The 17,059-nt window shown below is 39.8% G+C and overlaps 1 protein-coding gene across 1 annotated transcript in view; it reads right to left on the reverse strand.

The window, feature by feature from the left end:
• The window catches only part of LOC122939334 (meprin A subunit beta-like), a 149,096-nt gene extending 137,101 nt beyond the window's left edge, over window positions 1-11,995 (reverse strand). The window contains exons 1-2 of the mRNA XM_044295403.1: window positions 11,978-11,995; window positions 10,877-11,045 (exon numbers count right to left, since the gene is read on the reverse strand). Of these exons, the coding sequence (XP_044151338.1) occupies window positions 10,877-11,045; window positions 11,978-11,995 (187 nt within the window). The remainder of the gene's footprint in view (window positions 1-10,876; window positions 11,046-11,977) is intronic.
• Between the last annotated feature and the right edge of the window lie 5,064 nt (window positions 11,996-17,059).

The raw sequence follows: 17,059 nt of genomic DNA on the forward strand, positions 1-17,059 counted from the left end.
TAAAAAATAAAAAACTATGATGATATTGAAATTTTGCCCACCTTACTTCCCAAAAAAGGTAATAAAAGTGATCAAAAAAGTCGCATGTACGCCAAAATAGCACCAATCAAACCGTCACCTCATCCCGCAAAAAATGATACCCTACCTAAGATAATCGCCCAAAAACAGAAAAAACGATGGCTCTCAGACTATAGAGAAACTAACCCCTCAGGTGAATACCGTTAAAAAAAAAAAACGGTGTAAAAAAACAATTTTTTGTCACCTTATATCACAAAAAGTTTAATAGCAAGCGATCAAAAAGTCATACGCACCCCAAAATAGTGCCAATCAAACCTTCATCTCATCCCGCAAAAATCATACCCTACCCAAGATATTTTGCCCAAAAACTGAAAAAACTATGGCTCTCAGACTATGGAGACACTAAAACATTATTTTTTTTGTTTCAAAAATGAAATCATTGTGTAAAACTTACATAAATAAAAAAATAGTATACATATTAGGTATCGCCGCGTCCGTGACAACCTGCTCTGTAAAAATATTACATGATCTAACCTGTCAGATGAATGTTGAAAATTACAAAAAATAAAAACGGTGCCAAAACAGCAATTTCTTGTTACCTTGCCTCACAAAAAGTGCAATATAGAACAACCAAAAATCATATGTACCCTAAACTAGTACCAACAATACTGCCAACAGTTTCTACTCTAGGGGTGCATCAGGGGGGCTTAAAACGGTCCAGCAAAATGTGCCTTCCAAAACCGTATGGCATTCCTTTCCTTCTGCACCCTGCTGTGTGCCCGTACAGTGGTTTACGAATACATATGGGGTGTTTCTGTAAACTACAGAATCAGAGACATAAATATTGAGTTTTGTTTGGCTGTTAACCCTTGCTTTGTAACTGGAAAAAAATAATTAAAATGGAAAATCTGCCAAGAAGTGAAATTTTGAAATTGTATCTCTATTTTACATTAAATCTTGTGGAACACCTAAAAGGTTAACAAAGTTTGTAAAATCAGTTTTTAATACCCTGAGGGGTGTAGTTTCTTAGATGGGGTCACTTTTATGGAGTTTCTACTCTAGGGGTGCATCAGGGGGGCTTCAAATGGGACATGGTGTCAAAAAAACCAGTCCAGCAAAATCTGCCTTCCAAAAACCATATGGCACACCTTTCCCTCTACGCCCTACTGTGTGCCCGTACAGTAGTTTACGGCCACATATGGGGTGTTTCTGCAAACTACAGAATCGGGGCAATAAATAGAGCATTTTGTTTGGCTGTTAACCCTTGCTTTGTTACTGGAAAAAATTTATTAAAACTGAAAATTTGCCTAAAAATTTAAATTCTAAAATTTCATCTCCATTTGCCAATAACTCTTGTGCCACACCTAAAGGGTTAACAAAGTTTGTAAAATCAGTTTTGAATACAGTACCATGAGGGGTGTAGTTTCTTAGATGGGCTCACTTTTATGGAGTTTCTACTCTAGGGGTGCATCAGGGGGGCTTCAAATGGGACATGGTGTAAAAAAAAAAACAGTCCAGCAAAATCTGCCTTCCAAAAACCATACGGCGCACCTTTCCCTCTACGCCCTACTGTGTGCCCGTACAGTAGTTTACGGCCACATATGGGGTGTTTCTGCAAACTACAGAATTGGGGCAATAAATATAGCATTTTGTTTGGCTGTTAACCCTTGCTTTGTAACTGGAAAAAAATAATTAAAATGGAAAATCTGCCAAAAAGTGAAATTTTGAAATTGTATCTCTATTTTACATTAAATCTTATGGAACACCTAAAAGGTTAACAAAGTTTACCCTGAGGGGTGTAGTTTCTTAGATGGGGTCACTTTTATGGAGTTTCTACTCTAGGGGTGCATCAGGGGGGCTTCAAATGGGACATGGTGTCAAAATAAACAGTCCAGCAAAATCTGCCTTCCAAAAACCATACGGCACACCTTTCCCTCTACACCCTACTGTGTGCCCATACAGTAGTTTACGGCCACATATGGGGTGTTTCTGCAAACTACAGAATCGGGGCAATAAATAGAGCATTTTGTTTGGCTGTTAACCCTTGCTTTGTTACTGGAAAAAATTTATTAAAACTGAAAATTTGCCCAAAAATTTAAATTCTAAAATTTCATCTCTATTTGCCAATAACTCTTGTGCCACACCTAAAGAGTTAACAAAGTTTGTAAAATCTGTTTTGAATACAGTACCTTGAGGGGTGTAGTTTCTTAGATGGGCTCACTTTTATGGAGTTTCTACTCTAGGGGTGCATCAGGGGGGCTTCAAATGGGACATGGTGTCAAAAAAAACAGTCCAGCAAAATCTGCCTTCCAAAAACCATACGGCGCACCTTTCCCTCTACAGTAGTTTACGGCCACATATGGGGTGTTTCTGCAAACTACAGAAATGAGGCAAGAAATATAGCATTTTGTTTGGCTGTTAACCCTTGCTTTGTTACTGGAAAATTTTATTAAAATGGAACTCTTGTGCAACACCTAAAGGGTTAACGACGTTTGCAAAATCAGTTTTGAATATCTTGAGGGGTGTAGTTTCTACAATGGGGAGATTTTTGGGTGGTTTCTATTATGTAAGCCTCACAAAGTGACTTCAGACCTGAACTAGTCCCTAAAAAGTGGGTTTTTGAAAATTTCAGAAAAATTTCAAGATTTGCTTCTAAACTTCTAAGCCGTGTAACATCCCCCAAAAATAAAATATCATTCCCAAATTGATCCAAACATGAAGTAGACATATGGGGAATGTAAAGTAATAACTATTTTTGTAGGTATTACTATGTATTATAGAAGTAGAGAAATTGAAACTTGGGAATTGGCAATTTTTTAAAAAATTTGGGTAAATTTAGCATTTAAAAAAAAATAAAAATGATTTTTTTTTTACTTCATTTTACCAGTGTCGTGAAGTACAATATCTGACGAAAAAACAATCTTAGAATGGCCTGGATAAGTCAAAGTGTTTTAAAGTTATCACCACTTAAAGTGACACTGGTCAGATTTGCAAAAAATGGCCTGGTCCTTAAGGTGAAATAAGGCTGTGTCCCAAAGGGGTCAAGGAGCCCTATGAGATATGTGTCCCTGGGCAATGTATCAGGCAGCTTGTGAGTGGAGATACAGGGAACAACCTGTACAATAATTTAAACTGGGGGCACTATTGGGGGCATTTTATATACAGGGGCGCACTGCTGGGGGGGATTTCATACATAAGGTGGCCCTTTTGGGGGTATTTTATAGTGGAAAAACAGCATTGGGGGGGATTTTAGGTATAGGGGCACTATTGGTGGGATTTTGCATACAAGGTGGCGCTGTAGGGGACCTTATATATATTGGGGCTACTGTGGGACATTATAGACCCTGAGAGCATTACAGGGGGGCCATAATAGACATTAGGGAAACTGCGGGTTGTACTGAGGGCACTGCAGGGGTTGGGATACAAAAAAAGAAATTAACCATTGAAATTCATCCTTTTTTTATGGCCTTTTTTAACAGCCATGAAAAATGGATAAAAAATGGCAATAAAAACTGACAAACGGCCAGCAAATAGATGCCCACACTGATGCAGAATAGCCATGAAAAACTGACAGTGTCCATTTTTAACTTCACTGTCGTGTGCATGTAGCCTTATTCTCTAATGAAGTCTACAGAGAATGAAGAGAATGGAAAACAGCGAATAGAGTCAGCTTTTGCCATTTAGATGGGAATACTCACTGGCGTACTGTCCATATAGGCAGACTAGACAGTTGCTATGGGGCCGTAAGTGTGAAGTGCCCGGCTGAATGGCCGTTAAAAAATTATTTTTTATTATTTTAACGGCCATTTATATTATATTATTTTATTTTTTATTTGTTTTTCAAGAGGTAGAAATAGGTCTGTTTGAGGACGTCAAGACTATATTTGAAGTCTCCATATGACAATGTTGAAGCCATACATTACTAAGACATGCCTGTATCTATGGTATAAATGACTGACAGAGACAGACAAGGGGGTCGTCTTTTCACTCTCACGTCTGCTGGGGGTTGTTGTTGCTGAAGATCATGGAAGACACATGGAGCCTGAAAGGAAGTTCCTACCCTTCAACAATGATATTTTAAGGACATTCATATTCACGCATGGACAATAGACTAAGGCCTCCTGCACACGAATGTGTGCTGCCCGTTGCCGTATTGCGGACCGCATTTGCAGATACGCAATACTAGGGCGCCGTTCCGTGGGCATTTTGCATCACGGATGCGGACCAATTCACTTCAATTGGTCCACAAATTCGGAGATGCAATTTGCGGGCCGCAGCACGGCCACGAGCGCACACTTTCGTGTGCAGGAGGCCTAAGACTTTTCCTAAACTATTTTTATAAGTAATCAACTTTTATGAAGACTGAAAATAAATCACATTATTCATTTTTTATATAACTCTTATTTAATCCTGGTGATGAGTCCTCCTGGTTTTCGTTACTCAAAATAATGCATACACTATATTTGGAGAGGATTACTAAATCAGTTTGATATTTTTCATATACATATTTATATTACATTTGGCTATATATTAGAATGGCCCTGCCCCCTTTCCGACCTAAATGGACAGCTCCCTTCTTCCTGGTCCCTGTAGCCATCTTCCCAATATACCGAGCTGGTCGATAAGGCTGAGTTCACATCAGCTTTTGTGATTTCCGTTCTGCTCTTTGTTCTGTTTTCAATCCGTTCGGAAAAAGAATCAGATTGATTCATAACGGACCCCTTTTTTTCCGTTTTGAAAACGGATTGCAGTAACGGATCCGTTAAAAACGGATATAAAAATGTCCGTTTGATCCGTTATGTCAATCAATTTACGGATCTTTTTTTAAATTTTTTTGTCCCTCCCACATTTTCATGCTTTAAATTTAACTAAAGGTGCTAGATTATTTGATTTTGCATCTCTTTGCTGGAAGTGGAACTATGCTACCTGCTCATGTCCTTTCTTCAGTGGACTATATGATTTGGAAACTCAGACACATGATAATGGCTTGCATACGTCAAAGAAGACGGCGATATTGGGTGCATCCCATTACATCGGCCCGAATGACACGCGGTGTGTTTTCTACACTTTTTCAAGAACTTCGAAAACACCCTGAAAATTTCCATGTAAGTGTCTCAAGCTTTGATGACCTTGTCCAACGTTTGCATAGACGATTAAGAAGCAAGGATACAGAATTTCTTCGGAGTGTAACTCCTGAAGAACGACTGATTGTCACTCTGAGGTATGAATTATTCTACTTATCACCATCATCATTCCTTTTTTTTTCCTAGTACTTTTTGTCACACCATTTTTTTTTGTATACATATTTTCAATTAGGCCCAATTAAGATAAAATTTTAAAATATATTGAGAGTATGGGATTTTAATCAAATATGTCAAGAGACAATATTGCATGGACGAACAGATTTTATAGGCCACTGGTACTGGCCCTATGTGTGGCGGGGTGATGGTTCACATTGACTGTGTTACACCAATGTTTACATTTTCTGTTTAGTACTTTTAGTTAATGGAAGCCTGAAAAGTTGTATACCATATTTTCTATAAATCATGGGTAAAATACATAGTCTTTCACCAAAGTTACTGTGATCTACTATATGGTCATTTAGATTTTTAGCTACCTGGTGTTAATGAACGGAAAGTTGTTGTACTTTATGAAAACTGTCATAATTGAATTTCTACATTAGGTATAATATGTGATACTTATGTTTTTGTTTCCTAGGTTTCTGGCCACAGGTGAAAGTTTTTTAAATCTTCATTTTCAATTTAGTCTTGGAAAAATCAACCACTTCTTATTTAGTTAAAGATACCTTCCGGGCAATATGGAATCTTCTGCGTGAATGTAAAGGATCCTCCTTTTTTAAGTATAAAAAGTATTTCTCTGTCAAAATAATGGCTATAGCGGTTGCACAGTACAAATTTGTGGCTGTTGACATTGGAGCTTTTGGACGAACCAATGATTCTCATGTTTTTTAAAAATTTTGTATGGGAAGAAGTCTATACTCTGGAAACTTTGAAATTCCTGAGCCTAGGCCTTTACCTGGTACTTCAAACCCAGCTCTACCATTTGTTCTTGTTGGAGATGAAGCTTTTCAAATGTGTGGAAATTTACTTAAACCATATTCTAGCCGTGGTTTAACCTATCCTAAAAGAATTTTTAATTACCGCCTGACTCGCGCCAGAAGAATGGTAGAGTGTGCATTTGGCATTCTGGTTGCAAAATGGCGAATATTAACTAGGCCAAGACAATTACAAATAGAGGCAGTGGATGACGTTATAAAAGCATATGTTGTGTTGCACAATTATGTACTGACTAAAGAGCCTTTGCTTTTAAACCCCATGTCAGTTTCTACACCTGGAGATACAGTTCAAACTGGGCCATGATCAACAACTGCTGTGAATTGCATACGGGATAATTTCCCGACTATTTTATCTCTTCGGCTGGATCTGTGCCTTGGCAAGATGAGCATATTTAAATTTGTCAAAAACATTCATGCTGTGCACTTTTATGTTTTAGATTTGATTTAATTTAATTAACAGTATTGTTAACTATAGTTAAAAAATAAATAAACAGTTATACAAATTGTATATTTTCTTGCAGTTAATTATTCCATAGACAGCATATCATCATAATTTACATAGTTTCATTTATTTGAATGATGTTGCTATATAGGAGCCTGGTTCATAATTGAGGGGAGAGTCGATCAGTATGCATTGGTCAACCACCACTGATTGACTGTGGTGTTACGAACAAATCTTCATCGAGGTTGACACGCGTCTCCAACCAGCATGTCTTCTGTTATTGTCCAATTTTTGGGGATTGATTGTCTTTATATTTTGCTTATAAAAACCTGCCTACATGCTATACCCCACACAAATGTTAGGAAAAAAAAGTTTCATAATTAAAAAGAAATAATAAAGAGAAAATATCAGTCAAAAAACTAAAGTGTTTATTTATGATTACTCTTTCAAAAAAGTATCCAACTTTGACATTGTTGTACAAAAATATTGAATATTAAATTAATTATAAAAGGCTTTATAAAAAAGTGCACCAATATGGAATATGGGACTAGATATCACATATCGGAGATAAATACTGAAACACAACTGAAATGCTACTTTTGTTGTAGACCTGATCTATAGTAGACAATAATGTGATGTGAAATAGATAGCTAACAATAAGTTGGCTATATCCCATAACTGAAGGAACAGATAGGGTTCTTTCACACAAGCCAGTCCATTGTGAGAATCTGGCTCTGTCTGTGATTGTGATCGTGATCCTCCTCTCTAGATGACGTGAGCGCATACTATTATCATGGTCGATACTGCTATGTGCTTGCTTCATCATACCGACAGCTTCATGTCAGCATTATTATGTAAAAGGTCAAGCAGAGGCACATATCATTCGTAGTCATGATAATGCTATGCTCTCCAGCAAATGTACAATGGTGGATCACGCTACAGAGCAAGATTATTGCAATTGACTCACTAGTGGAAAACAGGCCTTTACAGAGAGCTAATTATACACAACCCGTATATCCAAAAAGATAAGGTCCTTAAAAGAAAAAGAAAATAATAAAAGTGCAACATTAACAACGTTTTCAAGGTTAAAGAGGATCTTTCACCACTCCTTACATTCCTAGTTTACTAGCTTCATGCATTCCCCACGTACTAACAATTCTGGAGCATCTATTCTTATGACTGTATGTTGTCCCATTCCTTTATTATTTCTACTAGAAGTTATGAATTGCATTAGCTTTTAGTAAGGGTACAGAGGGTAACAAGTTGGGGGGGGGGGGGGGTGTACCTTCACAGTCTGAAAATGGCAGTGCCAATTGGATAGACTGAGTCTGTGCAGGAACACCCCCAACTGGTTACCTCCCCTCTGTACCCTTACTGAAAACTAATGCAATTCATTCATAACTTTTAGTAGAAATAACAGCGGAATGGCACAACATAAGAATAGATGCTCCAGAATTGTTATTACATGGGAAATGCATGTAGCTATTAAAACAGACCTGTCAGGAACGGTGAAAGGTCCTCTTTAAGGATAATTTCCTTGTACAATATGGTACTGAACAGTCCCATACCAACTCCAAGGACTATGTACATATCAGTGATAGTAAATAGCACCTGAACTACTACTTGACTTCAGGAACAGCTATATATCAATGATTACGACCAGATCAGTAATGACAGTTTCAATACCAACATAGAAAAAGCTTCTATAAAAGTTACTATAGAAATAAAAGGGCAACAGTTTGGTCAAAACCAACATAGTGCATAAAAGTGCAAAAATATCACCAGTCTTCAACTGGTCCTTATGGAATTAAAAGTTATTATAGAAAAAAAGTGCAACCGTTTTTTCACAAGCCAACGGTTCGATAAAAGTGCAAAAATATCCTCAGTCATCAACAAGTCTTTACGGAATATGGGACTACTCAACCAACATTGACTATATAAAAAAACTTTAAATTGGTTGTATATTTTTTGTTATTGGTAACCAATGTCTTTGCAACATGATTAAATGTCACTTATATAGTCTTTGTAGAAATTCTACAGAATTTTCTATATTTTCAAAGTTATGCCCCCTGGTTTGACAAGTCTTTTGTGCTGTCCACACAGAAGTCCTGTCCATAAAATGGCTGGTGCTGGAGGGTCACGAGATCGGGCAAATCATCTCTGTGTCATGTCTCTTCCAATCAAATACACAGCACCTGCCATCTGCACTAGTTCTGTTTGAAGTTTAGTTCATGTGCAGTGTATTTGAATTGAGATGACATCACATGGAGGTTACATGACCCTCCATCAACGGCCAGGAACTCTATGTGGACAGCACAAAGGCATTGTAAATAGGGGATCATAACTTATGAAATGTAGAAAATGGTGGTGATTGTCCACAAGGACTATATTAGTAAGTGTCATACAATCATGTCAAAGACACGTGGGTCAATCCAGAAAGTGGCCAACCCCTTTAAGGACTGGGCCCTGATCGGTTATAGCGTGTGAAATCGTACGTCGGTGTGTGACTCGATCACTTGTATGTAATGATGGAGATTAGTTCACACTCAGTTGGCTGTATTTCTTACCCACCTGATGAGGTATTCAGTCATAACTGTTATCAATAGAGATAAGTGAATTTCTCAAAAGTTCGATTCAGCTAATTTGCCGAAATTCACGAAAAAATTTACTTTGTGACGAATTACTTTGTCACGAAGCGCATTTTTTTGTAATTAGAGAGTGCAATGACAGGGAGCTGCGTTAGAGCCGCCCCCGTCATTGTACCCCTCAGATGCCACGTTCATGCATGATCGTGGCATCTGAAAAATTAACATAAACATTTTTTTTATCAAACTTACTGCCTCCATTTGCTTGCGATGGGCCAGCCACCGCCATCTTGCTTGAAGATCTCAGGTGAAATCCTGTGCGGCGCAATCGATTTGCTGACACGAAACACGAGGAAATTCGGCTTCTAGGCGAATCGAATTTATCCTGAAATTAGGATCTAATTCCACTGAATGGGATTCGATTTGCTCATCTCAAGTTATCAACACTAAATTTGGTTTCACCCTATTGTAGTTGTTGAGTGTTTTGCCCCACTCCTGGAGCATCAGTAGTGGACCCAAGATCTTTATCACTTTGGTCAAGGAGGGAAAGCATAAATGACTCTTGAGGTCTGTGATATTCACCCTGCGGATGGTGTTGTGGAGTATGAATGGGATTGGAGTCAGAACCAGAATGGTATGGAAGGGATTGGTTGGAGGAAGGGGTAGGAAAAGAGGTGGGAGTTGGAAAAATAGAGGGAGAACTAGCATCTTGCTGGCGGATTGTAGAAGTAGTAGACATAGAAGTCAAATCAGGACTGTGTGGCTGAAAGAAGGAGCTGGTCATGTTTGAGAACTGGCACTGGATTGTGATTATGAAGGTGATGGAAAAGAGACAAAGGAAGGCGAATGGGATTGGGAATGGCTTAATGACTGGGGCAGTCGAAAGGTAGAAGGTGATTGATAGGTGTGGGATGGGTTTGAGATGGGGTAAAGGTGTGGGACATTGGGTAAGGGTGGTGGTGGGACAGGGGATGGGTTTGGGACGGTGGAAGGGTTTAGGATGGGGGATGGGTTTGAGATGGGGTAAAGGTCTGTGACATTGGGTAAGGGTGGTTGGGTTTGGGACAGTGGAACGGTTTGAGATGGGGATGGGTATGGGACCGGGATGGGTGTGGGACGGGGGGTGGGTGTGGTACGGGGGATGGGTGTGGTACGGGGGATGGGTGTGGTACGGGGGATGGGTGTGGTACGGGGGATGAGTGTGGTACGGGGGATGAGTGTGGTACGGGGGATGAGTGTGGTACGGGGGATGAGTGTGAGACGGGGGAAAGGTGTGTAGGACGGGAGAAAGGTGTGTAGGACGGGGGAAAGGTGTGTAGGATGGGGGAAAGGTGTGGGACGGGGAAAGGTGTGAAATGGGGGAAAGGTGTGTGCCACAGAGTAAGAGCAAGCAGGTGGTGAAGTCATGGCTGTTGGAAAGGAGGTGGCTGGGGAATATGACTAGGGTGGAGGACACGACTGGGAAGGGGGTAGATGTTGAATATTCCAGACTGTTTGAATCAATGTCACTCTACAATCACAATTCTGCTCTGGAGTCATGTCATCCATCCAATGACTTAACATTAATAGAAACTGCTGATTAGGGTTAAGGGGTTCTGGATGGCCAACTCCCTTCATCTGCCAGAGCATGGTTGTTAACTCTTGCTTATATCGAGTCTGCTGTACCTCTAATTTTATTAAACAATCTCGAAAGATTTGCGCGAGATCATCCAAGACTCTAAGTTGTCTCCGAACTGATCTCGGCCTACTTGATACTCTCTAAGGAAGAAGTAATGAACTGGCGAGTATCATCAATCATGGCACATATTTGTGGTTGGCGGCCTTGTGACTCCAGAGCAGAATCATGTGAAGTAGAGGGTCCAGAAGCTAGATCAGTAGACGGTCCAGAGACTTGTTCGGTTTCAAAATCATGTTCAACAGGGTACTGTAAATTAAAAGAAAAATACATCTCCATAATCTCAGTAGGCATCATAGAATATTCAATCTACTAAAAGAGGACCTGTCACTCACGTGCGCAGCTCGAATGAATGTCGAAGGAATTGGAGATAGGGTCCATATTGATAAGGTGTTCTCCTTGAAGCCCCAAAAACACTTGGTGCTGTTCGATCAGGATTGAGGTCACGCATAAAGCGATCATGTATTGACCTCCAGCGTGTCGATATAAAATCAGCTAAAAAATAATTATGAGAAATAAAAAATTGTTCTATTTTAAAACTGTAACAAAACTATGGAATACTGCTGTAGATATGGTCTTCTTTCAACAGCGCTGGTTATATAGGATGGCATAGATACTGCTGCCCCTGCCTGTAGAAAATCTGCACTAATCCTGAAATATTTGAAGGAAAGACCACGGCACTCTCAAATGCTTAAAATAAGCATTTGATGTAACAGCAAAAAAGAGAGTGCCGTGGTCTTTCCTTCAAATACATGAACTTTGTATACCACTGAGCACCTCCCTGCACACATCCTGAAATAGGCCATAGATAATAGTCTTTTGGTTTGTTTTAGGCCTGGAACAGCAGCAATATCTGCTTTGGAAACCTCCATGTCCTCCGAGAATACTAATTGGCATTTCAATGTTCTTCATAGGCAAAACATAAATGCAACAATATAATAATATTTGCAAAGGCAGGTGCACTCTGCGGTCTTACTAAACCATCAAACTGATGTTAAAATTGAGAGATTAGCCAACATATCTTACTGTGGAGGACATGTCTGAGCCCGAGCACCGCGCCAAGGTTTCTCAAGTAGCTTGGGTCCTAACACTCACCTACCTGTGCCGTTTGGGCAATACCAGGGGCCAGTGGGCAAATTACCGGAGCGTGGGGTCCGACTTACAGACAACTCACCATTTACCTTCAGCATGTAGTCCATGCTAGCAATGGACGGAGGGAGGAGTCTGCAAGTCCCACTAAAGATTGGGTGATATGGCCTAGGCCTCGCAGGTGCACCTAAAGGTAGCCTGTGGATGGAAAACAGGCACATTCAAATTGGAGTTTATACACCTCCAGGCATCTCTATATACAAACAAACTGAAAAAATGGCATGGTGCTAAACATGGAACTAAAAAAATTAATACTTATATTAAATATACCACATTGCATTTGAGCCTGATGGCTCAAATCGTTCCATGTGGGTACCATACTGGCATAAACCTCTTGCCATAGCCGATGAGTGGTGTTATGGCCTGAGTGTTGGGGGTCTGATTGGTCCCATAAAGCTGGCCTTGCTTCTACTAGCTGTATTAGCAGCTCACAGTTTATGTTTGGGACAAATAGACTTTCTTCCTCGTCCACGTCTTGCTGTCTATTACCCCATTATATTTAAAACAAATCTTAACATTAATTTAAAAATTTATACAGAACATGGTGATTCTGCCATTACTGCCCACATCATAAGACTGTTATTGTAAAATAATTATGACCAAATATTTTATTTTCTTCCTGCTTTACCCAATGTGTGTGTATGTGTGTGTGTATATATATATATATATATATATATATATATATATATACACACATACACAGTACAGACCAAAAGTTTGGACACACCTTCTCATTCAAAGAGTTTTCTTTATTTTCATGACTATTAAAATTGTAGATTCACACTGAAGGCATCAAAACTATGAATTAACACATGTGGAATTATATACATAACAAAAAAGTGTGAAACAACTGAAAATATATGTCATATTCTAGGTTCTTCAAAGTAGCCACCTTTTGCTTTGATTACTGCTTTGCACACTCTTGGCATTCTCTGGCATTCTTGGCATTCTCTGAATGAGAAAGTGTGTCCAAACTTCTGGTCTGTACTGTATATATATATATATATATATATATATATCTATATGTATCTTTGTTTACATGTGTGTGTGTGTGTGTGTGTATGTTTCTAGGTTTTTCGTTTATCTGTTGTGTGAAATTCAAAAAATTTGAATATCGTGCAAAGTTAATGTTTTTCAGTAATGCAACTTAAATGGTGAAACTAATATATGAGATAGACTCATTACATGCAAAGTGAGATATCTCAAGCCTTTATTTGTTATCATTTTGATGATTATGACTTACAGTTTATGAAAAGGGGAGTATAACAATGCTCTACTGCTATGCTCATTTATGTCAGCCTGGAAACATGTACATTCATACTCTCAGAATGTTTTCCAGATTAGAACAGGTGTTCAGTGGTACATACAGTACAGACCAAAAGTTTGGACACACCTTCTCATTCAAAGAGTTTTACTATGAAAATTGAAAATTTACACTGAAGGCATCAAAACTATGAATTAACACATGTGGAATTATATACATAACAAAAAAGTGTGAAACAACTGAAAATATGTCATATTCTAGGTTCTTCAAAGTAGCCACCTTTTGCTTTGATTACTGCTTTGCACACTCTTGGCATTCTCTTGATGAGCTTCAAGAGGTAGTCACCTGAAATGGTTTTCACTTCACAGGTGTGCCCTGTCAAGTTTAATAAGTGGGATTTCTTGCCTTATAAATGGGGTTGGGACCATCAGCTGCATTGTGGAGAAGTAAGGTGGATACACAGCTGATAGTCCTACTGAATAGACTGTTAGAATTTGTATTATGGCAAGAAAAAAGCAGCTAAGTAAAGAAAAACGAGTGGCCATCATTACTTTAAGAAATGAAGGTCAATCAGTCTGAAAAATTGGGAAAACTTTGAAAGTGTCCCCAAGTGCAGTCACAAAAACCATCAAGCGCTACAAAGAAACTGGCTCACATGCGGACCGCCCCAGGAAAGGAAGACCAAGAGTCACCTCTGCTGCGGAGGATAAGTTCATCCGAGTCACCAACCTCAGAAATCGCAGGTTAACAGCAGCTCAGATTAGAGACCAGGTCAATGCCACACAGAGTTCTAGCAGCAGACACATCTCTAGAACAACTGTTAAGAGGAGACTGTGTGAATCAGGCCTTCATGGTAGAATATCTGCTAGGAAACCACTGCTAAGGACAGGCAACAAGCAGAAGAGACGTGTTTGGGCTAAAGAACACAAGGAATGGACATTAGACCAGTGGAAATCTGTGCTTTGGTCTGATGAGTCCAAATTTGAGTTCCAACCACCGTGTCTTTGTGCGACGCAGAAAAGGTGAACGGATGGACTCTACATGCCTGGTTCCCACTGTGAAGCATGGAGGAGGAGGTGTGATGGTGTGGGGGTGCTTTGCTGGTGACACTGTTGGGGATTTATTCAAAATTGAACGCATACTGAACCTGCATGGCTACCACAGCATCTTGCAGCGGCATGCTATTCCATCCGGTTTGCGTTTAGTCGGACCATCATTTATTTTTCAACAGGACAATGACCTCAAACACACCTCCAGGCTGTGTAGGGGGCATTTGACCATGAAGGAGAGTGATGGGGTGCTGCGCCAGATGACCTGGCCTCCACAGTCACCGGACCTGAACCCAATCGAGATGGTTTGGGGTGAGCTGGACCACAGAGTGAAGGCAAAAGGGCCAACAAGTGCTAAGCATCTCTGGGAACTCCTTCAAGACTGTTGGAAGACCATTTCAGATGACTACCTCTTGAAGCTCATCAAGAGAATGCCAAGAGTGTGCAAAGCAGTAATCAGAGCAAAAGGTGGCTACTTTGAAGAACCTAGAATATGACATTTTCAGTTGTTTCACACTTTTTTGTTATGTATATAATTCCACATATGTTAATTCATAGTTTTGATGCCTTCAGTGTGAATCTACAATTTTCAGAGTCATGAAAACTAAATTAAAGAAAACTCTTTAAATGAGAAGGTGTGTCCAAACTTTTGGTCTGTACTGTATGTACAGAGGACAATAAAACTTTTCATTTGGATAACTACCTACCCTTTTCTACTGGCTTTCACAGGCTTGGCTGCTAATAGTTCAATCGACATGTTCTTCTCTGCATCCCAAAATGGCGACTAGCAGCGGTCACATGATCCTCACAGGTTTTTGTTTTGTCTCTTCCTGTCTTTTGTTGAAAGTTTCCGGTTGTTTCTGCGCATGTAGATACCGAAAAAACGGACAATATAAATGTAATGAATAGAAAACTAATATTTAGCAATTACTTAATATCCGTCTGTCATTGACTACAATGAGCGGGAAGGGACATTCCATCATGAATCCGCTTTTTTGGACGTAGAAAAAATACTACAGACAGGACTTTTTTTTCCGTCCTAAAAAGTGGTTTCAGAACGGATTGGCAAATAACGAACACAAACAAATGCATACATATGTCAACTTTGGTCTATGGGCGTGATAACGGATATATTTTAATATTTTTTTTTTGTCTACTTCCGGATGGACAAGAGGAACGGAAAGGCTGAACGCTGATGTGAACTCAGCCTAAGCAGGGAGATGCTGTGTTCCCTGCTCTGCTTATTGACCAGCTGAATTTTTAGGGCCATGACCAGATCTGTCCGCCACTCTTCACTCTGCTGCTTCACTGCCTGATGCGACCAGCATCATTACAGCAGCAGAGCTCCATTACAGAGAGGAATCCCGGCAAGTTCAGCAGAGCTTCACTGCTCTGGCCTCCTCCTGACCAGTGACCTGCAGAGGTAGGGATTAAGAGCTCTTTAACACAAGCGGATCCCGTGTGGGTAAGGGCTCATGCACACGACTGTTGTTTCATTCCGTGTCCGTTGTTCAGTTTTTTTTGTTTTTCTGCTGGACCCATTGACTTTCAATGGGTCTGTTGAAAACTCGGCTAATGCACGGTTTGTCACCCGCGTCTGTGATCCGTGGTTTCAGTCCGTCCAAAAAATATAACCTGTCCTATTTTTTTCACGGAAAAAGGTTCGCGGACCCATTCAAGTCAATGGGTCCGTGAAAAAACGCGGAGGCACACAAGATTGTCATCCATGTCCGCGCTTCCGCGTCCGTTTTTTTCCTATCATTTGCATGGCAAACTTTACTTAGATTATTTTTTACTTTCCTTCATGTCTGGAGATCCTCCAAAAATAAAGAAACACACACGGAAACAAAAACGGACATGGATCACGGAACAGCGGAACCCCTTTTTGTGAACCGCAAAAAAATACTGTCGTGTGCATGAGGCCTAAGGCTACTTTCACACTTGCATTTTGGCTTTCCGTTTGTGAGATCCGTTCAGGGCTCTCACAAGCGGTCCAAAACGGATCCGTTTTGCCCTAATGCATTCTGAATGGAAAAGGATCCGCTCAGAATGCATCAGTCTACCTCCGATCAGTCTCCATTCTGCTTCGGAGGCGGACACCAAAACGCTGCCTGCAGCGTTTTGCTGTTCGCTTGACGAAACTGAGCCAAATGGGTCTGTCTTGGCACACAATGTAAGTCAATGGGGACGGATCAGTTTTCTCTGGCACAATAAAAAACGGATCCGTCTCCCATGGACTTTAATGGAGTTCATGACGGATCCGTCTTGGCTATGTTACAGATAATACAAAGGGATCCATTCATGACGGATGTATGTGATTATATTATTGTAACAGATACGTTTTTGCAGATCCATGACAGATCCGCCCCAAAACGCAAGTCTGAAAGTAGCCTTATCCGCTGTGTGAAAGAGAGCCAAGCCTCGTTCAGGACAGCAGAGACACGGAGCATTAACATGACTGATAATGCTCTTTCCTTTTCTGCGACCTTTTTACTAAAAAATCACGGGCGACAACTTTATCTCACTGTGATTTTGTAGTAAAAAGGTCACAGAAAGGCAAAGAGCATTATCAGTCATGTTACTGCTCCGCGTCTTTGCCCCTCATTGCCCTATTCCGAATGGCGTGTTTCTAATAGGGCAATAAGAGACATAGACTGAACCCTCTATGTATATTTTTCTAGATAGATATATATAGAGAGAAAAAATGAGAGCTCTCTCTCTCTCTCTATAAATTATATATATATATATATATATATATATATTACACACATTATATATATATATATATATATATATTTATC

The sequence above is a fragment of the Bufo gargarizans genome, chromosome 5, assembly GCF_014858855.1.
Source record: "Bufo gargarizans isolate SCDJY-AF-19 chromosome 5, ASM1485885v1, whole genome shotgun sequence".
In the NCBI taxonomy this organism is placed as follows: Eukaryota; Metazoa; Chordata; class Amphibia; order Anura; family Bufonidae; genus Bufo; species Bufo gargarizans.